General features: G+C 41.6%; 1 protein-coding gene across 4 annotated transcripts in view; it reads right to left on the bottom strand.

Moving 5' to 3' along the window:
* Positions 1 to 25,541, bottom strand: part of LOC126194747 (glycerol-3-phosphate acyltransferase 3) — a 227,502-nt gene that overhangs the window by 35,821 nt on the left and 166,140 nt on the right. For all 4 annotated transcript variants that reach the window (XM_049933016.1, XM_049933017.1, XM_049933015.1 and 1 more), the window contains 2 exons: positions 1,798 to 2,070; positions 1,463 to 1,600 (listed from right to left, as the gene is read on the bottom strand). In XM_049933016.1, coding sequence (XP_049788973.1) covers positions 1,463 to 1,600; positions 1,798 to 2,070 — 411 coding nt within the window. The remainder of the gene's footprint in view (positions 1 to 1,462; positions 1,601 to 1,797; positions 2,071 to 25,541) is intronic.

Below are 25,541 nucleotides of genomic sequence, written 5' to 3' on the forward strand. Positions count from 1 at the left end.
ACATCTTATGTCAATTAGAGTACAGGCTAATGAAATAATAATAGTACAAATCAAAATGAAGATGTGCAGGGTACAAACAGTGCTTTTTTTCCATTATTCTGGTATAATACCTATGCACTTACTGTAATTAACGAGAAGAAGTATTTCAACTTCATGTTCTTCATGCAATTGTCTTCCACAATAGCACAAGAAACCTTTCAGTTGAGGCGCACATAAATGATATGATTTAATTACATGACATGTTAAAAATCAGATTACTACAATGATAGGAATGCTACTATTTTCATCCTCTCCTGTGCCATTTGTCTGGTTTTCCTCCACTTTTTGACTGAATTACTATTAAACAAGTTTTTTGGCATACTGATACTGCATTCCACTTTTGTAGCTGAAATAAAGATATTTTTCATTACATGGTTCCCCTGATGACTGACTAATTCTCATATCTTGGTCAGACACTCCATCGCAACAACAGGCATCCTTTTCTCCATTCTCCAGCACTTCTCCCCCTTTAAATATGTGTGTGTGTGTGTGTGTGTGTGTGTGTGTGTGTGTGTGTGTTTTTTTTTTTTTTTTTACAACTGTAATCCAGTGCTCATCACCATGCCTTGCCTGTATCCACACTATTTCTTCTATACCACTACATATACTGCTCTACTCTACATGAGCACATATTATTTTATGAATGATGTAGGTTTTTCACAAGTGAAATCAACTAACTAATTAACTTATCTAATCATGAGCAAGTCTAAATATCAACAACGGTAACTGATTTCAGGCACTTCAAAATTAGATGTTTGACAGCACTCACAAAGTAACTGAGAAAGAGCACAAAAACACTTCATAAGAATAACAGCTTGATTCAGTTCACTGAATACTATCTGTGACTATCATAACCCTGCATCAATCTGAGTACAGAAATGAACTTTGAACATAAAAATTTCAGTCACTTATGTAGTATGAAATTTTAGGTCCTACAGCACCATCCTCATAGAGCTGGCAGTTTTAAAACACAGTTCAATGTCTGTATACATTAATTCCACAGCAAACAAAACAATTTATATAATGAAATAATGATACAGTACCGGTATGGTTAATAAGCATACAAAATTTGTCTCTGAATGTGGTTTAGATATTCACATGTCTTAGGAGTAAATATCTGTTTAAGGAAATGCTTTGGTTCATAATACAGTATACATGCTTATGTAGATCCTAACATCAGTATGTAGAAAACTACTAATGCTGGGCAATTGTCTTCAGCTTTAAACTTATATCTGCACTCAACAGAACACATTATGGTATGTGGCAAAAGATACTTACAGTAGCATTATAATACTTATCTAGTACTCTTTACAATTCCCCCTCCCCCCTCCCAATATCACCAATTCTCATTTGGACATCATCATTGCTACTAAGATAAAATACCTGACAAAAAAGTATAGTCATTAAGAGTTCAATAACACACCTTGAGTTCTTCTGCTTCAAATCTGTGTGTAACTTCATCTTCTATTATTGCTTCGACTCCAGCCTTGACATAGTCAAGGAGATCTGAAAGCTGAAATTCCCTCTTCAGCGTCTCAAATGATCTCCTTCGAATGAGATCCTGAAATTGTAATTGTTGCACTGTTAGTCCAATTCACAAGGTCTTACATCACTTATGTAATGCTGAAAAACTGTAGCACAAAGAAAAAGTTTATTTTTTAAAATCATTTATTCTCTTGTAGTAAAGACAGTAATTATTTTTTTAATGTTGCACAGCAATCTGATTTGAGAAAGTCAGTAAGATTTGCTTCTACTCACAGGAGGAGCAGTGGATGTCTCTTCCTGTTTGTTAGTGCCTTTGTAGTTTTGTACAGGATCTGGTGCGAGGATGAGATCTTCTCTGCTGATCAAATTATTGCTTATTACCCCATTCATTTTCTTTTCTGGTGTTTTATTGCACACATTATTGCAGTTTTCTTTAACCTCTAAAACATCTTTTCGTTCTTTTTCTTCCTCCTCTTCTTCATCATCTGAGTTATCTCTGCTCACCTGGCGATCTTTCTGTGCTATTTCTATGTGTTGACGTCCATACTGTGAAAGAAAAGAACAAATTTATTTTCTAAAAAAGGAACAGTCAATTCATTTAAGTCTTTAATAGCCAGTGACAAGGCTAGTGGGGCAATTTTTTTGACAGTGACAGCAAAAGGAAGTTTTATTTCTGACTAAGGGCTTATGACACGAAATGGTTTTTTAAACTGAAAAAAATTTGCACATATTAGATCTCTCAGAACATACTTTTTGAGTTATTAAGACTGTCATGAATCACCACCTAGGAGCTACTAACAAGCTTTGATCTCTTCCGCACCTGCTGTTAGTCATGAATTTATGAAATATATGATAATCATTCAGTTATAAAAATGTATAGTAATACAGAAGTGTAGTAACATAATTTATTATCCTTTAACGTAAGCTGTAAATGTGATATATGTAGATTACTCATGTACTCTTTTCTATAAGACTCTTACACTACAGTTTCAGCTGTTTTATTCGCAGTAACAACAATGTGGCTATATCTTTCCTTCAAAAAACGTTGAAACTCCGTTAAAGGAATCTCTGCCGTAAAAGTCTTTACAAGCAAACAGTTTCATCCGGGATTACGAGGGAGGGAGGGGGGGGGGGTTGTGGGCTCGACATAAGCACCGGGCGAGGTGATCACGTCTCAGGCGCGAACTGTTTCGTTACTAGAAGACACGAGGTGGCCTCGTTGGTCATGGCCACGTAGCGAGTTGAAGGCCGTTCGTGCACCAAGACACAGCTGCCCAGCGGTGCGGCTAATAGAAGATACTGAAGCGTCGAACTTCAATACTAAAGCGACAACGTAGCCGAGAAAAAACTGTTAATCACAATCGGATCCACAGACGTCTAATTACGGTAGCTGTCTTAGTTCATTACTATCTCGAGATTTAATATTTGGGCTGAACAGCTGATTTTCTCCTGAAATATTTAATCGGTAAATTAAAAGGGTACGAAGCCTTAAATACTGAGGCGCACTGGACAGTAATCCGATGATTCTGTGGATGTGGAAGCTACGTAGTTTTGGCAAGTAGGACCGAATCTTTAAACGAAGCAAATATCCTTCATTACTATATACTTATTCACTTATGTTTCAAGAATGTAACAGATCTGTTAAACTCCATACCTAGTCATTCTCTCTCTCTCTCTCTCTCTCTCTCTCTCTCTCTCTCTCTCTCTCTCTCTCTCTCTCTCTCTCTCACTCACACACACACACACACACACACAAATAAATAGATAAATAAAAGAATGAGAAACTCGTAATTAATAAATTTAGTTACGTGTTTGCGACCAGTTTCCATACGAGTGGGTTATTTCGTCGGACCGAATGTCTTCGAGAAAAGGTTTGCGATTAGAAAATTATTGCGTCGTGTTGAAGTGCTTTCTTAATGGTTTACATCTACATCACTGCTCTGCAGTTCAGAATTAAGTACATGGCAGATGGTTCATGGAACCACCTGCAGACCATTTCTCTACCGTTCCACTCTTGTGCGGGAAAAACGAACACTTCAGATCGCTCCCGAGAGCTTTGATTTCTCTTATACTATGATGACAGTCTCCCTATGTAGGTGGGCACCAACAAAAATTTCGCATTCGGAGGAGAACATTGGTGATTGCAGTTTCGTGGAAAGATCTTCACCCAACGGAAAACGCCGTTGTTTTAATAATTTTTATTTTCAACTCGCGTATCATATCCGTGACACCCTCTCGCCTACGAACCGGGCTACCCTTCTTTGAACACTTTCGATGTCCCCTGTCATTCCTGCCTGGCAAGGAAATAATACCGCACAGCAGGGCTCTAGCTAAAGGACGGACAAGTCTCTGTAGTTAAACCTGTCGCATCTTCTAGGTGTTTTGCCAATGTAACGCAGTTTTGGTTCGCTTTCCTAACAACATTATCTATGTAACCGTTCCAATTTAAGTTGTTCGTAACTGTAATGCCTAGGTATTTAGTTGAATTGATAGCATTTAGATTTGTGCGAGTTATCGTGCAATCGACATTTTACGGATTCCTTTCAGTATTCACGCGGATGATATCACGCTTTTAGCTCGAAACTTAGCGCAGAGTTCAATGGGAGACGCCTAAACAGTTTCCACAACGAAACTTTGTCTCGAAACCTGGCAGAAAATCCAGAGAGATTCTGGTCGTATGTGAAGTATGTTGGCAGCAAGAAACAGTCAACGCCTTCTCTGCGCGATGGCAATGGAGATACTACCTAATACAGTGCTGCCAAAGCAGATTCACTAAAAACAGCCTTCCGAAATACCTTCACAAAAGAAGACGAAGTAAATATCCTCGGAGTAGTGAAGCAACTCAAATCACTTAATAAAAGCAAGTCTTCTGGTCAAGAGTGTATACCAATTAGGTTCCTTTCGGAGCAAGCTGATGCATTAGCTCCATACTTATCATATGCAACCGTTCCCTCAACGAAATATCCGTAGGCAAAGACTGGAAAGTTGCACAGGTCACACCAATATTCAAGAAAGGTAGTAGGAGTAATCCACTTAATTACAACGTCTATATGCAGCAGGATTTTAGAACATATATTGTGTTCGAAGATTATGAATTACCTCGAAGGAAACGGTCTATTGACACACAGTCAACATGGGTTTAGAAAACACCATTCCTGTGAAACACAACTAGCTCTTTATTCACATGAAGTGCTCAGTGCTATTGACAAGTGATTTCAGATCGATTCCGCATTCCTGGATTTCCGTAAGGCTTTTGACACTGTACCACACAAGCGGTTCGTAGTAAAATTGCGTGCTTATGGAATATCGTCTCAGCTATGTGACTGGATTTGCGATTTCCTGTCAGAGAGGTAATCGACGGAAAGTAATCGAGTAAAACAGAAGTGATTTCTGGCGTTCCCCAAGGTAGTGTTATAGGCCCTTTACTGTTCCTTATCTGTATAAACGATTTGGGAACAATCTGAGCAGCCGTCTTAGGTTACTTGCTGATGACGCTGTCGTTTATCGATTAATAAAGTCACCAGAAGATCAAAACAAACTGCAAAACGATTTAGAAAAAATATCTGAATCGTGCGAAAAGTGGCAGTTGACCCTAAATAACGAAAAGTGTGAGGTCATCCACATGAGTGCTAAAAGGAACTCAAACTTCGGTTACACGATAAAGTCTGATCTAAAAGGCGTACATTCAACTAAATACCTGGGTATTACAATTACGAACAACTTAAATTGGAAAGAACACACAGAAAATGTGGGGAAGGCTAACCAAAGGCTGCGTTTTATTGTCAGGACACTTAGAATATGTAACAGACCTACTAAGGAGACTGCCTACACTACGCTTGTCCGTCCTCTTTTAGAATACTGCTGCGCAGTGTGGGATCCTTACCAGGTAGGACTGACGGAGTACATCGGAAAAGTTCAAGGAAAGACAGCACGTTTTGCATTATCGCGAAATATGTGTCACAGAAATGATACAGGATTTGGGCTGGAAATCATTAAAAGAAAGGCGTTTTTCGTTGCGACGGAATCTTCTCACGTAATTCCAATCACCAACTTTCTCCTCCGAATGCGAAAATATTTTGTTGACATCGACCTACATAGGGCGGATCGATCACCATGATAAAATAAGGGAAATCAGAGCTCATACGGAAAGAGATAGGTGTTCATTCTTTCCGCGCGCTATACGAGATTGGAATAATAGAGAATTGTGAAGGTGGTTCGATGAACCCTCTGCCAGGCACTTAAATGTGATTTGCTGAGTATCCATGTAGATGTAGATATTTAGATCCAATTGTCGCTTTTCGCACCATACAGATATCTTGTCTACATCTTTTGCAATTGTTTTTTTATCTTCTGATGAGTTTAATAGAACGCAAATCATAGCATCATCTATAAGCACTCCAAAAGGGCTGGTCAGATGGTATCCTAAATCATTCATATACAGGGTGGTTTATTTATAACCTCCGCTGCTTGAGCCAGTGTAGACAAAACTATTTACCTTGTGTGTGCCCAACTTCAAAGGAGTGCAAGATTTGTGTTGTTAGTATCGTAGTGTTTAGTGTCACGACTTGCCTTCTGGCTCCCATACGGATACTAGCATCCGTGAGCGTCAGTACAGTTTCGGCGACGCACGGTTGAACCAAAAATCAGTGTGCATTGCAGTTGCAGACTTCAACATGGACCCGGGCAAGGTGAGCAGAGCTTTACTCGTAAAGCTGTATTATGAAAACAATAGCAATAGTGCTACTCTTCGCGAGTACTAATGCGTCAAAGGAATACGGTGAGGTTCTCCTTCCGCAGGGGGGTTTGAAGAGCATAATTCGGAAGTTGGAATTAACTGGCGATTTGCGGACTGCTCCTGGGAGAGGCCGAGGGCTAATTCTGCCATAAATTGTTGAAGTTACTGTAGCCATGGCTGAGAATGCTGGACGCAACGTGTGTCCTTCGAACAATGGACGAACTGTATCACGACAGTTATACAGGGTGTTACAAAAAGTTAAGGCCAAACTTTCAGGAAACATTCCTCACACACAAAGAAAAGATGTTATGTGCACATGTTAGAGCTCATTTTAGTTTCGTCAGTATGTACTGTTTACTTCCTCGACTCACCCGCCAGTTCGCCCAATTGAAGGAAGGTAATGCTGACTTCGGTGTATGTGTTGACATGCGGCTCATTGCTCTACAGTACTAGCATCAAGCACATCAGTACGTAGCATCAACAGGTTAGTGTTCATCACGAACGTGGTTTTGCAGTCAGTGCAATGTTTACAAATGCGGAGTTGGCAGATGCCCATTTGATGTATGAATTAACACGGGGCAATAGCCGTGGCGCGGTACGTTTGTATCGAGACAGATTTCCAGAACGAAGGTGTCCCGACAGGAAGACGTTCGAAGCAATTAATCGGCGTCTTAGGGAGCACGGAACATTCCAGCCTATGACTCGCGACTGGGGAAGACCTAGAACGACGAGGACACTGCAATGGACGAGGCAACTCTTCGTGCAGTTGACGATAACCCTAATGTCAGCGTCAGAAGTATGTTCTGTTGCTGTGTGTTTCCATTCCATGATTAATGTGATTTGAAGAGAAGTAATAAAATGAGGTCTAACATGGAAAGTAAGCGTTTCCGGACATATGTCCACATAACATATTTTCTTTCTTTGTGTGTGAGGAATGTTTCCTGAAAGTTTGGCCGTACCTTTTTGTAACATCCTGTATAAACATTCGATATACCACCATTCGGAAAACGGCTGCGAATAGTTGTCCGGCGATCTCTAGTGCGGTTCCAGGCTGTCGTGGATGCAGATGGTCGTCACACTGAGCATCGCTTGGAATCCGAAACGTAAACATGGTACGCAGTTAACCAAGGTTACCCTCCTACGTGGAAGTTACAATGTGTTTCTTTCTATGGTTTATTCTTTCCCTCTCTTCCGCATGTCCTTACAAGTGCTTCATTGTCCTACGATAACTTATTTTTCGTGGCGGGCCTTTTAAAGTAGCCACAGTTTAATTATAACCACCCAGCAGATTAGGTACAGCAGAGGGCGTGTAACACTGCCTTGGACAACGCCATATATTCTTCCAATTTACTAGAACTCTTTCTGTCAATTACTACGAACTGTGACCTTTCTGACAGTAAATTACGAATCCAGTCGCACAACTGGGACGATATTCCTCATACATAAAACTTTACTACAAGTGTGTCAAATAGAATTCTAGAACTATGGAATCAATTCGACGTACCCTGTCAATAGCAATCATTACTTCGAGTGAAGGAAGAGATAGTTGTGCTTCACAAGAACGATATTTCCTGAATCCGTGTTATATGTCAATAGATTGTTTTTCTTTGAGGTAATTCGTACTGTTATAATATATTGTTCCAAAATTACTAAAAATCGAAGTCAGCGTTACTGGCCTGAGATTTAGTGGATTACTCCTGTTTCCTTTCTTTAGTATTGGTGAGACCTGTACAACTTTCCAGCCTATAGGTATGGATCTTTCATCGAGCAAGCAGCTGTTTATAACTGCCAAGCATGGAGCTATTATATCAGCATACTGTAAAAGAAATCTAACTGGTATACAGTTTGGCCGAGAGGGCTTGCCTTTATTACGAGAGTTTCGCCGTTTTGTTATCATGAGGATATCTCCTTGTAAGTCACTAATATTGGCAGAAGTTCTTGATTCGATTTTTGGAAAATTTACTTCGTGGTCTTTGGTAAAGAAGTTTCGGTTAACTGTGTTTAACAACTCCGCTTTAGTTGTACTGGCGTTGGTAATGTTACCATTGCTATCGTGCAGTGAAGGTATTTAATGTGTCCTGCTTCCCGTGTGCTTTACATACGATCAGAATATCTCTGGATTTTCTACCAGATTTCGAGACAGGGTTTCGTTGTGGAAACTATTAAAAGCATCTCGCACTGAATTCCGGCTAAATTTCGAGGTTCAATAAAATATCGCCTATCTCTGAGTTTTTGCGTTCTTTTAAATTTGGCATGCAGTTTTTCGTTGCTTCTGCAGCAGTGTTCCTATCTGTTTTGTGTACCATTAAGGATCAGTACCAAAATCTCAAGAGCTGTTTATACTATTTCAAGCCCCACCTGGTTTATGCTTACACAGCTAATTTGGAAGAAGTGGAAACTGTCTCTTCAGGAGACGTCAAGCGAATTTTTATCTGTTTTATTAAATATAATTTGCGTTTATTTTTGGTGGATTTGGATTTATTCAGACTCGCTTTGGATGTTATGTTATTCAGACGCGCTACAACGACTTTGCAATCACTAAAACCAGTATCTGTCACGATGCTCCCTATTTGCTCATGATTATTTGTTGCAAGAAGGGTAAGTAAGGGTTCGCAACCATGTACACTTAAGAGTTGAATGCTGAAACAACTGTTCAAAACAACTTCGGTAGAAAGCATTTAGTAGGATTTCGGACGTCGTTTTACGCATACCACTGATTTTAAACATGTATTTTCGCCAGTATATCGAGGGTAGATTTAAGTCAATACCAACTAACATTGTATGAGTGGGGTAGCCGTTCGAAACGACACTCAAGTGTCCTTTGAACTGTTCAGAAAATGTGTGTCGTGGTGGGGGCGGGTCGGTAAAAGGAGCGAATTATTAATTTGTTCCGGTTGCCAAGTATAACTTCTTTCCATACCAAATTACAGAAACTCTCCCCTTAAATTTCGCAATAAGAAACTATTATTGACAGCAATAAACACTCTGATACCAATAGTATTTAATCTATCCTGTCCGAACTCCTTAGGTCCTTAATAAAAGCTTCGGCTGAACTTACCTCCGGCTTCAGCCAGCTGTAACGATATGATGTTCTAATGCTTTCTATTATTCTTTCCCAACACAGCTACGACGATTTACAACTACAATATCGGTTGTTGCAGTATCTACCCTCGTCCTTTGTTTGCCCTGCATTCTTTGAGACAAACTCTTCATCTACTTTTCCCAAGACCCTCTAACCTAAAAAGCTATTCGCGCAGCCACCCCCTGTGTGTAATGGACTCCTGATCTATCCAGCAGACCCTAATAGCACGCTAGCCTATGTCGCTACCCGCGGAAGCTGCATTCTACACGGTCTCAGAACCGTCTTAGCCTCTGATTTAGCCCCTCTACTCGGCTCTGCACCCGAGTTCCTCAGTCGGAACAATCGACGATGCTACAGGTGGTACAGGTGGTGAGCTTTGCCTTCATCTCGCATGGAAGACTGGCAGTCTTTACCACTTCAATAGGCGCCAGAAACAGGAAGAATCTCTTCCGGTCCATAGCGACACACATCCTTATTACTGACATAAGCCACCATCTGCAGTTTGCTGTACACTGTGATCTTCATGGCGTCCAGAAGCACCCGCTCTACATCTGGGACGATTCCTGTTTACGCTTGAGTACGAGGAGAGGCTAAATTGTTTCTCTCTTGGAGTAGTCTGCTTCCGTCTGATTAGTTCTCCGCTTGTGGTACCTATAGAGATGCTCAGTGTACAGCAGCTGTTTCGGCTTTTCATACAACCGACAAATCAGTTCTGTTTGTTAGTGCCTATGGTTTTGGAACCGAAGGCTCGCCGTCCATGCGGGTTCACTTTCTGTTCGCGAGCAGCTTCTGCGAGTCATTTTTGCACCTTATACCTTTCACTGCTGACGCTGGAAAGAAAGTTATCTGCCTGCAACGATAAGAGAGATTAAGGCAGTCGTTGATACGTGCTCACGTGAAACGTGCGTGTACATTGGCGTTATCCCGTAGAAAACATCCCTGGCAATACCTATTGGAAAAGTCTATAGTTAAAATAGTTTCAAGACGTGGTTGTAGAACTAAATGAAACATCATGCTGTCCTATTTCCATTTGACAAATTTCATCAAGTAATTTTACCACGGGGGTACCATACTGATTGAATATAAATGTTACACAGCATCCTGTAAATAACCTTTGCTGCTCAAAGGCTGCTCGCGGAAACGACCTGAAAATCTACCGCAAGATGATAATGGGAGAGTAAGCACATTTTTAACCAACTACGATCACTTCATTGAAAAGACTAGTATGCAATGAATTCCAGTGAACGACACGATGAATGATCTAAGTATTTTTTATTGATAATTCACTCTAGTTGATATTATCCCACTATCTGTAGCTGTATTACAAATACTAAACATTTCTCTTTCCAGTCTCCTCCGTAATGCGGGTTCTGCCATGTTGCAAGGTATGTTTTTCTCTAATGTATTATAAGCGAATCTATCTTACACTTCTGATTCCGCCTCTTCTTTTCTTAATACTCTATAACTTAAAATATAACTGCGGGTAAAAACTTTCATCAAATACGTCTCTCCAACTGAGGAGTTTCCCTGGCACGATAAAGCTTTCCGTATCACAAAAAAAAAACATAAAAAACTGAAGATCAAATCTGTAATCAGCGAAGGTTATCAGCTGTGGTAATGAAGAAAGTCAGTTCATAAGCCTGTTGCATTGTTTTCTTTTTAGTTCTATCTTCGCAAAGCTTTTGTAGTCCACACGCTTTCATAGAAAATACGCGATTTAAAGGCGAGGGTGATGGTAGTGGTTGCCTGAGCAGCAAGGGTGAACACTTGTACAGACGTCTTGTTGCGTCACCTCGTCCTTGTCGAGTTATAGAGGGGTTTCCGACATGTTTGGCACCTGTATTGGAACATCTGATTTTCAAATTAAGTTTTCCGTAACCTGTTACTGTTCTATCAATGGAGTTCCAGCTGGTCCTGTAACTGAAATGTTACTAACTGTAGAAATCTCCTACTCAAAGCCAGCATCATCAAAACTAAGAACACAGCCCTGTGCGAAGAAAGACTGTGCTATTGCGCAACCATAACCTGGAACCTGAACTGCAGTGGACGCTTGGCAAACTACGATGTTCGTAATTGTGAATCCGCAAAGATATGCAAACATTTACGTCAGAACTGCTGTTAGAGGTGCATCACAGCCGGTTCACATAAACTGGCACTCCTTATCTACTCAACTACCAACGATTCTACATACTTTAGATATTTTAAACCACGATTAACTGAAGTGTTAATTCGCGAATTTTATATTTAGTTTTGAAGCTAAATGAGTTTTTTCACAGTCACTGAATAGTCCCAAAAATAGAGCTGTTATGACTTCCTACTCGGGAATAACGAAAACTGAGCTTTACAACGGCTGGTGGCATGTGTTCGCCACGATAGGAAGACAGCATATAAAGATGACTGCGTTAACGACGGGATTTTTTACGGTTCCTATCATTTTAATAATTACCATGGTTTCCACACACTGCTGAAGAGCTGTCTTTCCTCTCTTGGTAAGTGTTTACCACTGGAGCCAAGCGCTAGAAATTCATTACTAGATTACTTTTACTTAGTTAAAACCTGCTCTCTGTGCTTAAATAGATTTCCAATATTTCATTAGTCTGTCTGAGAGCATGCGATTGATGTCGCATTCTACTATACCTTTTTACACGAACACCGTAGACGTAACTCCAATTATGATACTCCAATTTACAAAGTAGTCCATTAAACAGCTACAAAGAACATTGTTATTGCATCAGAACCGACAATATTAAATAAGAACTCGTACGTCTGCTGTAGCTTACGATTATGCAAAAACGGCGGCAACAACAATTAGAAGAAAATTCAATGCGCTATTTCTGAATGAAATTTAGTTTTCAATTTCCTAACTTTATGAATCATCATCGCCCAGCCTACAGCGCTAAGGATAGAAACTTGGAACATGGACAGCACGTTTATCTCATACTGTAAGCGTCGATTGAGAAGGTATACGAGAATTGGTATTTGGCTTCTCGATTATGAACGAAAATATATGTGTTTCACTGTTTTTGTTAACTCAACCCCTAAGGGGGCGAAATGGGGGATGAATGTAAGAAAATATTTTGTTAAATTAAAACAATTTTAAAGCTAAATCTATGAAAATTGGGAGGTCACTTCTCGACTAGGTATGAAGAAAGATGTGTTAGAGGATGAAAGTTCCTATGGAAATAATAGCACAAGAACGCAAAAGGTGTAATTAACAAAAATCTTTGACCAAAAAGCCATTCTGGTAACTGGAGTCAAAGGTACATTCGGAAAAGACCTTGCTTCTATGTTATTGAATAGCGTGAAAAGGGTAGAAGATGTTGCAACGTGTGAATAACATAAAAATTGGATTAAAGAAATACAAAGAAATCTGTGGAGACCATACAATCTATGCGAGCGAAGCAGTGGACGCTAGGCTAGTCTACAGCCAACTGGCAATGCAAGCGGTAAAAAATAAATAACCTACAATATATGAATTTAGTAATCCACTTTGGTCATTTTCTGGACACTTTAGTTTTGAGAGTCCCAAGAGGCAAATCTCTTTACTGAATTAAGGTCTGAAATGATGACAAAGGTTTATATCCGGACTGCACAACTCTGAAAATAAATCCATGCGCTAGTACTCCCATGCGCTAGTACTCAGCAGTTTCCTATATGATTTAAACTTGACGCTAAATCCTAAGTTGTGGCCTTTCAGTCAGTCTTCCGGGCGCGACAGTTTGTCGCTTCCAGATGAAGAGGACCATGCGTCCAAAACCAACGTTCGCTATGTTTTCGTTGTGAGAATTAACTTAATAAAATGGGAATGCGAAAGTGGAACACATGGAATCTTCATACATTAAACAACTGTGTGTTGTACAAAGCGGTCGTCACTTTTCGTTACAGTAGACGAATTCGCTTGGGAGCATCAACAAATTAAGTACTGCAGTTTTTATAGTCTAATTTTTTTGGAATGATGTATACGTCAAGTCGAGTAACATATCCTGGAACAATTTGCCACTTTAGACGTTATTAAAAGCGGAGAGACGCTTTTATTTTGTTGAAAAAGGAAGTTCCCTGAAAAAAGTTAAATACTGACGTGCACTAATCGTAACAGATCATCCCACGAGACAGTCTTTTGCTTCCATTTGTACAGGCATAGTTCTATAAATTTACTCCATGGCGTATAATTTGCTGCCAAATTTTCAGTCTATTGTCTCAGGACCTCTATTCAGATGGTATGAACATGGTTTTAAGTTCTATGGCATCAATCACTCCGAAAAAAGAATACTTACCGACGGTAGCAACAGCAAGAACAATTCATTTTCACAGCTTATGACAGTGCTCCAGCAGCAGAGGACCAAACATTTGGGAGAAAATTACGTATGAGCCCGCGGAAGAAAGTTCCATCGACACAGAGGTCATTAGAAGCGGAATAAGTCCGCGGACTAAATCCTACACAACATTTGTACCAAGAAATGTCTTACGTTATTGCTGGTTGTGCAGTACTTTGAAATTACGGCTGCTCATAAGCTAGCTACACATTACGCAGGTAAATGCCGAACGACACCTAGCTTGGTGTTAGGAGCGTAAACATTGGGCGACTGAACACTGGAAAAACGTTGTGTGGAGTGACGAATCGCGGCGCACAATGTGGCGATCCAATGGTAGGGTGTGGGTATGGCGAATGCCCGGTGAACGTCACCTGCCTGCGTGCGTAGTGCCAACAGTAAAATTTGGAGGCGGTGGTGTTATGGTGTGGTCGTGTTTTTCATAGAGGGAACTTGCAACCCTTGTTGTTTTGCATGGCACTATCACAGCACAGGCCTACATTGACGTTTTAAACATCACCTTTCTTCCCACTGTTAAAGAGCAATTCGGGGATGGTGATTGCATCTTTCAACACGATCGAGCACCTGTTCATAATGCATGGCCTGAGGTGGAGTGGTTACATGACAGTAACATCCCTGCAATGGGTTGGCCTGCACAGAGTCCTGACCTGCATCCTAAAGAACACCTTCGGGATGTTTTGGAACGCCGACTTAGTGCCAGGCCTCACTGACCGACATCAATGCCTCTCAGTGCAGCACTGTGTGAAGAATAGGCTGCCTTTCCCCAATACTTTCCAGCAATTGACTGAACTTATGCCTGGGAGAATGGAAGCTGTCGTCAAGGTTAAGGGTGTGCCAACGCCATATTGAATTCCAGCATTACCAATGGAGGGCGCCACGAACTTTTAAGTCATTTTCAGCCAGGTGTCCGGATACTTTTTATCACATAATGTAACTGTGAATGGCACGCATTAATCTCCCACATATTCTATAATCTGTTTATGGCTAATATTTTACATATCCACCAAACAAAAGTTTGTTACTTTCGACGGCTGACAGATCTTCCATTAAGTTGTTAATTACATACAATGGTTTGCAATCTGACAATTATCTAAACGTTCACAACATTTTAAGTAAGCCCATCAAACAATTAACAGTAATTACATGTGGGCTAACAAGATCCATATGCAAAACTATGAGGCCAGGTGTAGAACAGGGATCACACCGCCCCTTTATGACCTGAAGTCACACTCTCAACACACTTCACTTCATACATTCACATGGGCATTTCTGCAGTTACTGTAATAACGGATCAGCTTCGTGGCCGAAGTCACGTTGTAGGTTAAATACATTCATCGATGAACTTTGTTTTCTATGTGACCAAATGTAGTCTTTGTCCAGCAGTTACGATGACAGATAACAATTGAGTCTCTATCGAACAAACACGACGATATATCAAGTACACAAATACTGATAGCTTATCTGGTTTGAACATACAGTTAAAAACCAATGCCGCAAAAGGCACTCCGAATACATTTTTATCTGCAGAGTTACTGCAAAGACAATTGAAAATTAACTGTGGATTATACTACTAGATACCAAGCTCTGCCTGCTTAACCTCTGAAGTACTACTTCTCATCTTTAGAAACAAACAGCGAAACTCATCAGCGAGCCAATGCTAGCACTCAACAGCTATTAGTAAACACTTTCGCAGTATTCGGAAATATTTGTCAGAAGTTACTGAATGAAATGGTACGGGTTATAAGCAACAGATGTAGTCAGTATTTGAGGAATAATTAAATTTACTAATGAAGGCACGAGCGAAGGAATGTGAAAAATATGGGACGACCAGAGTAACCAAGCTTGTAAATTGATGACTAGAACTATACAAAGAAAATTTTAAGTAACTGAAAGGAAAGTATGGTTTAAGAAGGGAAAGGTATCAGAGAACGAATTCTGACAATTTGATTGGTAACGAAAGGCAGAGTGAAGAAGAAACAGGATTGCCTTTCTAGTATTTGTGACCCCAGAGAAAGTCTATAGCGTAGCACGGGAAAAGATGTCCACAATTCTTAGGATACCGTAGTTAAAACACAGACATACAAATAATATGCATCTACAAAATAATGAAAATGAAAGGTCAAGAAACAAAATTCGTTTCAAGCAGGATGTGAGTCAGGGTTGTAGCTAACAACTGTTGTTCAACACTGACGTCAAAGCAATGATTAAAGAAATTAAAGAAAACTTCGGAAGAGAAAAGTGAAAGCGGAATGAATTCCGATGATATGGTTCGGACAAGCACAGGGAAGTTGGTATGCTTGCCAATGACACCTTCAAAGGTAGCAGGGCGGAAGTACCTCTCAAAGAAACACACAGTGCGATCAAAAGTATCCGGACACCTGGATGAAAATGACAAGTTCGTGGCGGCCTCCATCGGTAATGCTGGAATTCAATATGGTGTTGGCACACCCTTAGCCTTGGTGACAGCTTCCACTCTCGCAGGCATACGTTCAATCAGGTGCTGGAAGGTTTCTTGGGGAATGGTAGCTCATTCCTCAGGGTGTGCTGCACCGAGAAGACGTATCGATATCGATCGGTGAGGCCTGGCATGAAGTCGGCGTTCCAAAACATCACGAAGGTGTTCTATAGGATTCGGATCAGGACTCTGTGCAGGCCAGTCCATTACAGGGATGTTATTGTCGTATAACCACTGCGCCTAAGGCCGTGCATTATGAACAGGTGCTCGATCGTGTTGAAAGATGCAATCGCCATCCCCGAATTGCTCTTTAACAGTGGGAAGCAAGAAGGTGCTTAAAACATCAATGTAGGCCTGTGCTGTGATAGTGCCACGTAAAACAACGGGTGCAAGCCCCCTCCATGAAAAACACGACCACACCATAACACCACCGCCTCCAAATTTTACTGTAGGCACTACACACGCGGGCATTCGCCATACCCACACTCTGACATCGGATCGCCACATTATGTAGCGTGATTCGTCACTCCACACAACGCTTTTCCACTGTTTAATCGTGCAATGTTTACGCTCCTTACACCAAGCGAGGCGTCGTTTGGCATTTACATGCGTGATGTTTGGCTTTGAGCAGCCGCTCGACCATGTAATCCAAGTTTTCTCACCTCCCGAGTAACTGTCATAGTACTTGCAGTGGATCCTGACGCAGTTTGGAATTCCTGTGTGATGGTCTGGATATATGTCTGCCTATTACACATTTCGACCCTCTTGAACTGTCGGCTGTCTCTGTCAGTCAACAGACGAGGTCGGCCTCTACGCTTTTGTGCTGTGTGTGTCGCTTCACGATTCCACTTGACTATCACATCGGAAACAGTGGACCTAGTGATGTTTAGGAACGTGGACATCTCGCGCATAGACCTATGACGCAAATGACACCCGGTCACTTGACCTCGTTCGAAGTCCGTGAGTTCCGTATAGCGCCCCATTCTGTTCTCCCACGATGTCTAATGACTACTGAGGTCGCTGATGTGGAGTACCTGGCAGTAGGTGGCAGCACAATGCACCTAATCTGAAAAACTTATGTTTTCGGGGTGTCCAGATACTTTTGATCACATATTGTACCTAGCAGTCTGGCAGGAAGATCAGTGTGTATTCTGCAAGGTTGCCGTGGAATCTCGTCCGAGGAGTGGACAAAACGCTGTCGGCGGCTACTGAACGCACTGAGTGCAGCCGGCTTCGAATAGTAGCTCACGTAGGCACAAATAACGTCAGAGTTCAGAAGCCAAACTCTGCGCCTCTGGATGCCTGGCTGAATTAGCGAAGACTTCCAGTGTCTCATGTGGGGTGAAAGCATGGCTCGCGATTTGCAGCATCGTTCACTGAAAGGATCGCAGTCTTCTGGTTTGGAGCCGAGTGTGCGTGTTAAATGAGCCGATTATGCGAGGACTTCGTATACCCGTGGTATCCTGTGGAGAACTGTAGGTCGCCTTCAATATGTCAGGCGTACACTACACACTGAAAACAGCTACTGAAGTAGTCGAGTATCACGACGTTCGGAACGAGAGCTCCCTAGACCTAGAACGGCTTTAGGCGGTAGAGATCTGTCGACTTCAGGCCACGATTGTTTTGAGTCCGGTCGGTGCCAACTTTTGCGATCTGTAACTACAGTACTTGTTATACGAACATTTTGTACTATTTCCGTTCTACGACGGCTTCAATTAAGATGTTTAACTCATCCATTTCTGCTTGAGGAATTGAATTGGGCGTGACAATACAATTATTACGTAACAATTCGAAAAGAAACTTAACGGAACAACCATTAGTTGCCTAATAATTGTACTGCGTCACGCCTAATTCAATTACTCAAGCAGAAGTGGATGAGCTAAACATCTTAATTGAAACTGTCGTAGAACGGAAACGGTATGCTTCCGGACGTGGGTTTCTATTCAAGATATCATGTACCCACTGCCCTCTACAAGTTCCAGAAGTTTGTAACGGGAATTTCCAAGCAACCTGCATAACCACGGACTCGTGGTATTCCCGCTACATATGCAATCTTTAGCTGTCATTAATCATGACTTTATAGCAGTACGACGACTGACTGCTGTGCGCGTGCGCGTCAAACTTTTTCGAATACTGCTGTAAATTTATTTTAATATTTAGCATCTTTTCTGAGAATGTCTCGTAACTAATATACTTTCGATGCGGTACCGAGTTTGTAACAAGAGTCCAGAAAACATTACATGAGGAGGCCCAACATCCAAATTGTGATTAATTATTAAAATAAATTGATAGTCTTCAAAAATCGATAGGCTAAGCTACACAACTCAGTATTAGCCCATGCCATGACGAAAAGAATACAGAAATAGCGCGCTTTTTGGTAGCAGGATTGTAAGTGACGTCGCTCTGTGCCCAGTTTTTGTTTCAGGAAGCGCATATATTTTCTCGTGCCGGAGGTGGATTAAAGAAGAATACATATATTTTGTTTGCATTGGACGAAATTTGTTTTTCGTCCGAAGCGTGGCCTATACCAACATCATGCTTCCTTTACTGGTACACATTTGCAACTGTGTGCACTGCATCAAAGTCTCTCAAAAGCTTCGTTAGGCCACCTGATCCCGACAATTAGTCATTTCCTCTTGTCAACGCTACTTAACAGCAGCAAGTCATTACTTGTCTTACGTACTAACACCAAGTCACGAATAGCATTACAAATGGTTCAAATGGCTGAGCACTATGGGACTTAACATCTGAGGTCATCAGTCCCCTAGAACTGAGAACTACTTAAACCTAACTAACCTAAGGGCATCACACACATCCATGCCCGAAGCAGGATTCGAACCTACGACCGTAGCAATCGCGCGGTTCCGGACTTAAGCGCCTAGAACCGCTCGGCCACCGCAGCCGGCAATAGCCTTACACTCCTGCATGCTTCAGTAAGGGAGAACGAGTCGACAATAACGAAGCGAATGCACCGTCGCATTTCTCAAACTCGTCATACTTGCGGAATTACAGCGGGAACGAAGGTAGCCCGTTAAGCACCGATGTAACAGCGGCGCCTTGATTTATAAATATGCAACCCGCAACATTAATTAGGACTGTTACTCGCTCCTTTCTGATCTCTACATGCTATGTATGTGGCGCGTACATTGTTACTTTAGTGATTTATTTTTATTTTTTATCGTTGGAGAAATTCCTACAACCAATTACGTGCCACACACTATGATGATTAATGTTTAGGAATCCTGCCAATGACTAGATCATTACTGACTGAACAGAAGCTCTGATTATGGAAGGAATGGTTAGGAAGTAGGCAGCGTCATTTTGAAAGGAACCATATCCCTATTCGCCTTCACCGATTTAGAGAAACCATGGAAAACGATCCGGATGGGCGCATGGGAACTTCAACCCCCGTCCTCTCGAATGTGTGTGTGTCTTAACACCACACCACCTCGCTGGGCCTGTGTTCGGACAGAGGAGTGTCCCACATTAAATATGGAGAGAAACACTGGCCCTCATGGTAATATGTCATGGCTACCATTGACACAAAAACTGAAGGCCAGATACTTGATGATCCGGGTTTGGAATCAGACAACAGTAAAATGAAAGAAGACATTCTGATAATTTTTTTTCCAGACTTCCTCCACAAAAATCGGAGTATACTGCTCCCATTCCGTGTTACTGCAACAGTGAGTGCTACAAAGTTTACTGTCCGACATGTTTAAGAACAGTTCAAATAGCTAAAACTTCACGAGGCCCAAGGGTCGACTGTTCAGCTCTATACGTAAATTTTCAAATGAAACACTTCCGCAGACTTATAGACATGAAACTGTGGTAGCGAATGGGAGTAAGCACAGTGCAACAGTAAGATTTACAAGACACCTTTACCTGTAGCAAATTTCTCAAATATCTTCAGAGTTCACGCGCGCTTGACCCGCCTCCTTGCCCTCGGTAACAGAAATTTCATACCGTGAGAAAAACAGAGATAAAGGAAAGCTGCGATTTATTATTACCGCCTACGAACACTTGCGGGAACGCATCAGAACAAAGTAGTCCGCGACAGGCTGATAAGCGGCACTGTCACCGGGGCGAGCACATGCTACACACGTGCTAGCTGATAACCGCAAGTCATTGGACATAGTACATAATATCTTTTCAGAACGAGGGTGGACTTCGCAGTGCTCTCACTAAATAGCAGTGTGAAGTACCATTCTCCTATATTTTATGCGCAGTTCTTTTAACTTGGTCATTATTTGGCCCACTCAGCGTTGTCTGCTCGATACAAAACGCCACAAAACGGTAACAGTATGTAATTTAGAAACTCTCCGACCACAAGGAATCCTTCGTCTTGCACACTACAAATTGAACTCTGTAGTGGTCCAATCCGGTGTCAAGTAAGCAAATGAACTGGGAATGAGAGGTCACGGTGTCGACTCTTGTGAAACGGTCCACTGACGTCAACGACACAGCAACTCGCTGCTGATAACTTCTGAATCCATCATAGTTAACCTACTTTCACTAATAAAACCAATATCAAAAAGCTTTCGATAGAGTGACATGCACTTCGAAATCCTCACGTGACGATTTACATCCCTGATCACCCGAAATATACAAGCCAGTCCGAGATAATATGCAACACTTCAAAATTTGTTAGGGCGACCTTGACTCGTACTATTTCACAAACAAAACTGCACAAAATGGAACTGTATTACGAAGTTACATTATGTATGTATGTATTAAACCGGGGACCTAGAAACAACGGAGAGGCTTCATCCCGCCTTAGTCAAAATGGCTCAAATGGCTCTGAGCACTATGGGACTCAACTGCCGAGGTCATTAGTCCCCTAGAACTTAGAACTAGTTAAACCTAACTAACCTAAGGACATCACAAACATCCATGCCCGAGGCAGGATTCGAACCTGCGACCGTAGCGGTCTTGCGGTTCCAGACTGCAGCGCCTTTAACCGCACGGCCACTTCGGCCCGCCTTAGTCCTCAGTGGTTTACAGCCCCACAACAGGCCACAGCAGTCCGTCCACCCCACCACCGCCCCACACCGAACCCAGGGTTATTGTGCGGTTCGGCCCCCAGTGGACCCCCCCCCCCCCTCCGTCTCATAGCAGACGAATGTACCCCAAATGTTCGTGTGGTAGAGTAATGATGGTGTACGTGTGCGTGGAAACGGTGTTTGCGCAGCAATCGCCGACACAGTGTAACTGAGGCAGAATAAGGGGAACCAACCCGCATTCGCCGAGGTTGATGGAAAACCGCCTTAATAACCATCCAGAGGCTGGCCGGCATGCCGCGCCTCGACACTGATCCGCCAGGCGGATTCGTGCCGGGGACCGCAGCGCGTTAGAACGCGCGGCTAGCCGGGCGTGCAAGTAACACTATACTTGGAAAGAGAATATAATCGGAGGAAACAGTACTTTGTTACGTCAAATATTCATCAAGAGCAATAATCGGTTAAAGAAAATTACCTGTCATAGAATTAGAAATAATTACAAAATTAATGATGAGGGTATGTTAAGCATATATACATTCACTAACAGTGGCCATGACAGCATGTCCTTCACAAAACATATATAGTGTTCAGAGCAGAGGCTGTAAACATCCCAACTCACTGGCTCTTGTTTCCTCAGAATTGTTCGTAGCACAGCTGCATCGAAAGCTATAACAGCAGCACTGAAGCAATCTACCAATCCATCCACATTCACTGCCGGCGTAGAATAACATAATAGAGTTTGGTAAATTACTTGTGAAGCGGGCTGCTAGATCTACTGGGAACATCATGTCTTAAAGAAATGGAACGCACATGAAAATGTTAAGCATGGTGGTTGGTACTAATCGACAGGACCAATGGCAGGAGGGTATACTTGCAACTGGATTCGAATGTAGTTGAAGTGCAAGACAGCACACTTAGACGATGTGTCTATGATTTGCGTGGTTGCAGCAGAACTACCTAAGACAAAAGTACAGAGACGAAAAAGGAGAGGGTGGATTTCTCTATTTTTACTTTGTGGGAAGAGGTGTAACTTAACAAAAAGGAAGCACGTGGAAGAGAATAGAGAATTCTATAAAGGCAAAAATAGTCTTGATATTAAACAATTGCTCGTGTTTTGTATAATAGCTAATTTAATTGCTGCCCAACGGTTAAGGACACAGACGTCATATCACGCAGTCTAAAATTACAAAATATAAGAAACATACTCGCTGCAATACCTGGGCTACACAGTACTGAATCAAGTTATTTGCCATATACGTGTTACAGTGTTGCAGAACTGCTTTCCTTCGACGTCAATTTTGCACCGAAAACATGCAAAGAGCACAGTTTTGTTAGAGATATGTTTGTACTGTTAGCGTGGAAGGAATCGTGCTGTGGTGTTAAGAGTGAGCGAATTTTTGTATGTAATATTTCGTCGTTCATCATCATCATCATCATCATCATCATCATCATGTTATTACGGAAACGACACACAGAGATGCGTAACTTATCCCGTTATGTTCTCCTATTTCAAGAGTATCTTCTGTCTAAGGACCTGACCTTACTTCACTGTCTGACAACAATAAGAGACTTCAACAAAAGTGGTCTGTATTTTTTTTAAATTTTAACATTCCTAACTGTCAGATTACATCTAAAGATTTATGAGATGATGTTTTAAAAGCTGAAAGGCTTTCCTTACTACACAGATTGCTAAAGAGGAAACTGAACCAAATGGTATCAATTCCAAGCGCCACTTCAAGAGACTATCGACATGAATACCGAAGTAGCCCCGTGTCAATTCCGCTACCTTGTTTAGGCTGTGAAATGAAACAAAATCTTGCAACTATTTTAGATGTCACGTGACGTTGATGGTACAGACGAAGAAACATTACAGTTCAAAAAATGAAATAATTATTACTAAAAGAAGAATATCGGCGTTAATATGACTATAAGGTGTTATTTCTACATTACGTTTACATTACATTAGTCTTATTTCATGGAGGTCAAGGAAAGTGCTCTCTGGAATGCGGAAAGAAGCCAAAAATATACATTCTATTTAAGTGACATATAGTAAAATGACAAGGTTTCAACACACATGGCATTGGGAAAATGATCAAAACATTTTTGTTGGCACCGGGCAAATTGCACTACATGAAATTCTTCCTCTGTTTGGTTCGCGTCATTTTAACCAACTACAGTAGGTGGCGGCCCTATCGGCGATTTTCCAAACTAACTTGCCAGCAGAAAAAAGGATCCACGGAGTTTGCCTTCCACGTACTGAATCATATCCTACACAATGCAGATTGTTATTACTGGCAGTGTTCGATTTGTGCTTTTACCAGTGGGGGGGGGGGGGGGGGGGGGATGTCTTAGGGGGTTAGTATAATTATATATGTTACTAACTTGGACCGTGGCGTTACCCATGGTTAAACAGTTATTTATAAATATATGTTAGTGCCGAAACTCACTATTCACGCGCAAGCACTATCAGAAAAGCCATCCCTTGTTATATCTTTAAAAGTACTTTATAGGTAAAGCTTATTTACAAAATCATCTACATACAGATATACGAGGGGAATTCAAAAAGTAAAGGCACATTTGTGAAAAGCTGTACTTATTCTGATGATAGAAAACAAACATGCGTTATTTTTCTACATAACATCCCTGGACTTCAATGCAGTTTTCCCGACGTTTTACGAGTTTTTTTACTTCATCAGAAAATACGTTTATCGGTTGGATCTGTAACCAATTTTGCACCGCAGCAATGACGTCGTCACTTTCAAATCTTCTTCCCTGTAGTGCTTCCGTTAAGGGTCCAAACATGTGAAAATCGCTTGGAGCCAGGTCTGGACTGTATGGTGGATGTTCCAGCACCTCGAATCTCAACTCCTTTATTGCGTCGGCTGTCCGTTTGGCAGAATGTGGGCGAGCGTTATCTTGCTGCAGGATGACACCTCTTCGCAGTTTTCCACGAAGTTTGGATCTGATGGCAGGTTTTAGTTTCGTACGCAACACATCACATCCACCACACAATACAGACCTGGCTCTTAAGCCTCGTTTACGCTGGGGCGACGTCTTGCAACATTGCGGCATGCTACGGAAATGTGGCGTGCGTCGTCTTGTCGTTTAGTTGTAAATGTTTTGAAATGCTTACCTATTACATTACACTTTTTCAAAATTAATAAGCATACATATTAATAGTAAGACTATTAAAAACTTTCAGTGTTCGGCTCCACAAATTTAAATTATATGTAAAGTTTTACTCCAGTGCTTGGGTAATAAACATCCCAGGTTGGGATGCATAAACTAAAACCAGAGGAGGGGATGGTCTGATGCAGAGGGGGGGAAATCCCCCCCATCCCCCCCTGCAAATCACACACTGATTACTGGTATGTAATTCTTGAAGTTCCTGTTTATACGAGTGAAAAACACTGCAGACGCTGTAACAACGTCGACAGTAGATTCTGAAACAAAGAAGCTAAGCAAATTCGTGTATACGAGTCAATAGTCATCTTGAGCTTTTTGAAGTCTTTTTAGTCGCCGAGGAAATTTTCAGCAACAGGAGTCACGCCTTTAAGCAATGAAAACATGCCATGGCCTAATGCCCATAAAACAGAAACCGGTAAGGATGTTTGAAGTTCGTCATTTAATTCTATGAACTTTTATCATACAATTTATTATTTAATAAATTGTACAAGTGAAGAATGTGACAGGCTACTGGCTTGAATGTAGGTAGAGTACGACCTTCCTTCGGCGTGGCCCTAGGAGGGGACAGGCCCATCACCCTCGCCGCCTTTTAACATCCGGGACGATCCTCGGTATTCATTTGATAGCTGATAGCAGGCCTAGTGGACCTCGGGCCGTCGGGGTAGAGCCTGGTTTATACTACGACACTAGGTTGCAGACAGCTACGCTACCAGCCACTGCGCATGCGCGCTTACCCAACTCGTTGGTGAAAATTAACACTTTCAGCGTGGTCCTACTTTGGCGACACTAGTGTATTTATAGCATGTGGACAAACTGAAATATGAAGTGGGAAACGGAGAATAATGTTCACTTTTTGGATATCTAAGCTTTGCATAGGTGTTTGTGGGGTTTCAGTGATGCTGATTACAAAAACAAGCAACATACTGCTGCTCCTGAGAACTTCATGTGCGATCAGAACATAGATGGTTTGACAATATCTGAGCAACAGGGCAAAATTTATTGAATTAGGAACACATATACAATTAAGAAAAATATAAGCAAGTACAATTCTGGCTGTGGAAATGCTCTCTTCTACAAGACTAAAATCCCATCGTTCGAGTTGGCCGACTCTTTTTGTAAGGAATATTGTTGACAGGAGGGAAGGGTACACAAATCAAGAAGCTGCATTCTTTATTCAATAGTCATCTATTTAAAACGTCGCAGCAGGGCTCCCCATTTACATATGATT

Source organism: Schistocerca nitens, chromosome 7 (genome assembly GCF_023898315.1).
Source record: "Schistocerca nitens isolate TAMUIC-IGC-003100 chromosome 7, iqSchNite1.1, whole genome shotgun sequence".
Lineage (NCBI taxonomy): Eukaryota > Metazoa > Arthropoda > Insecta > Orthoptera > Acrididae > Schistocerca > Schistocerca nitens.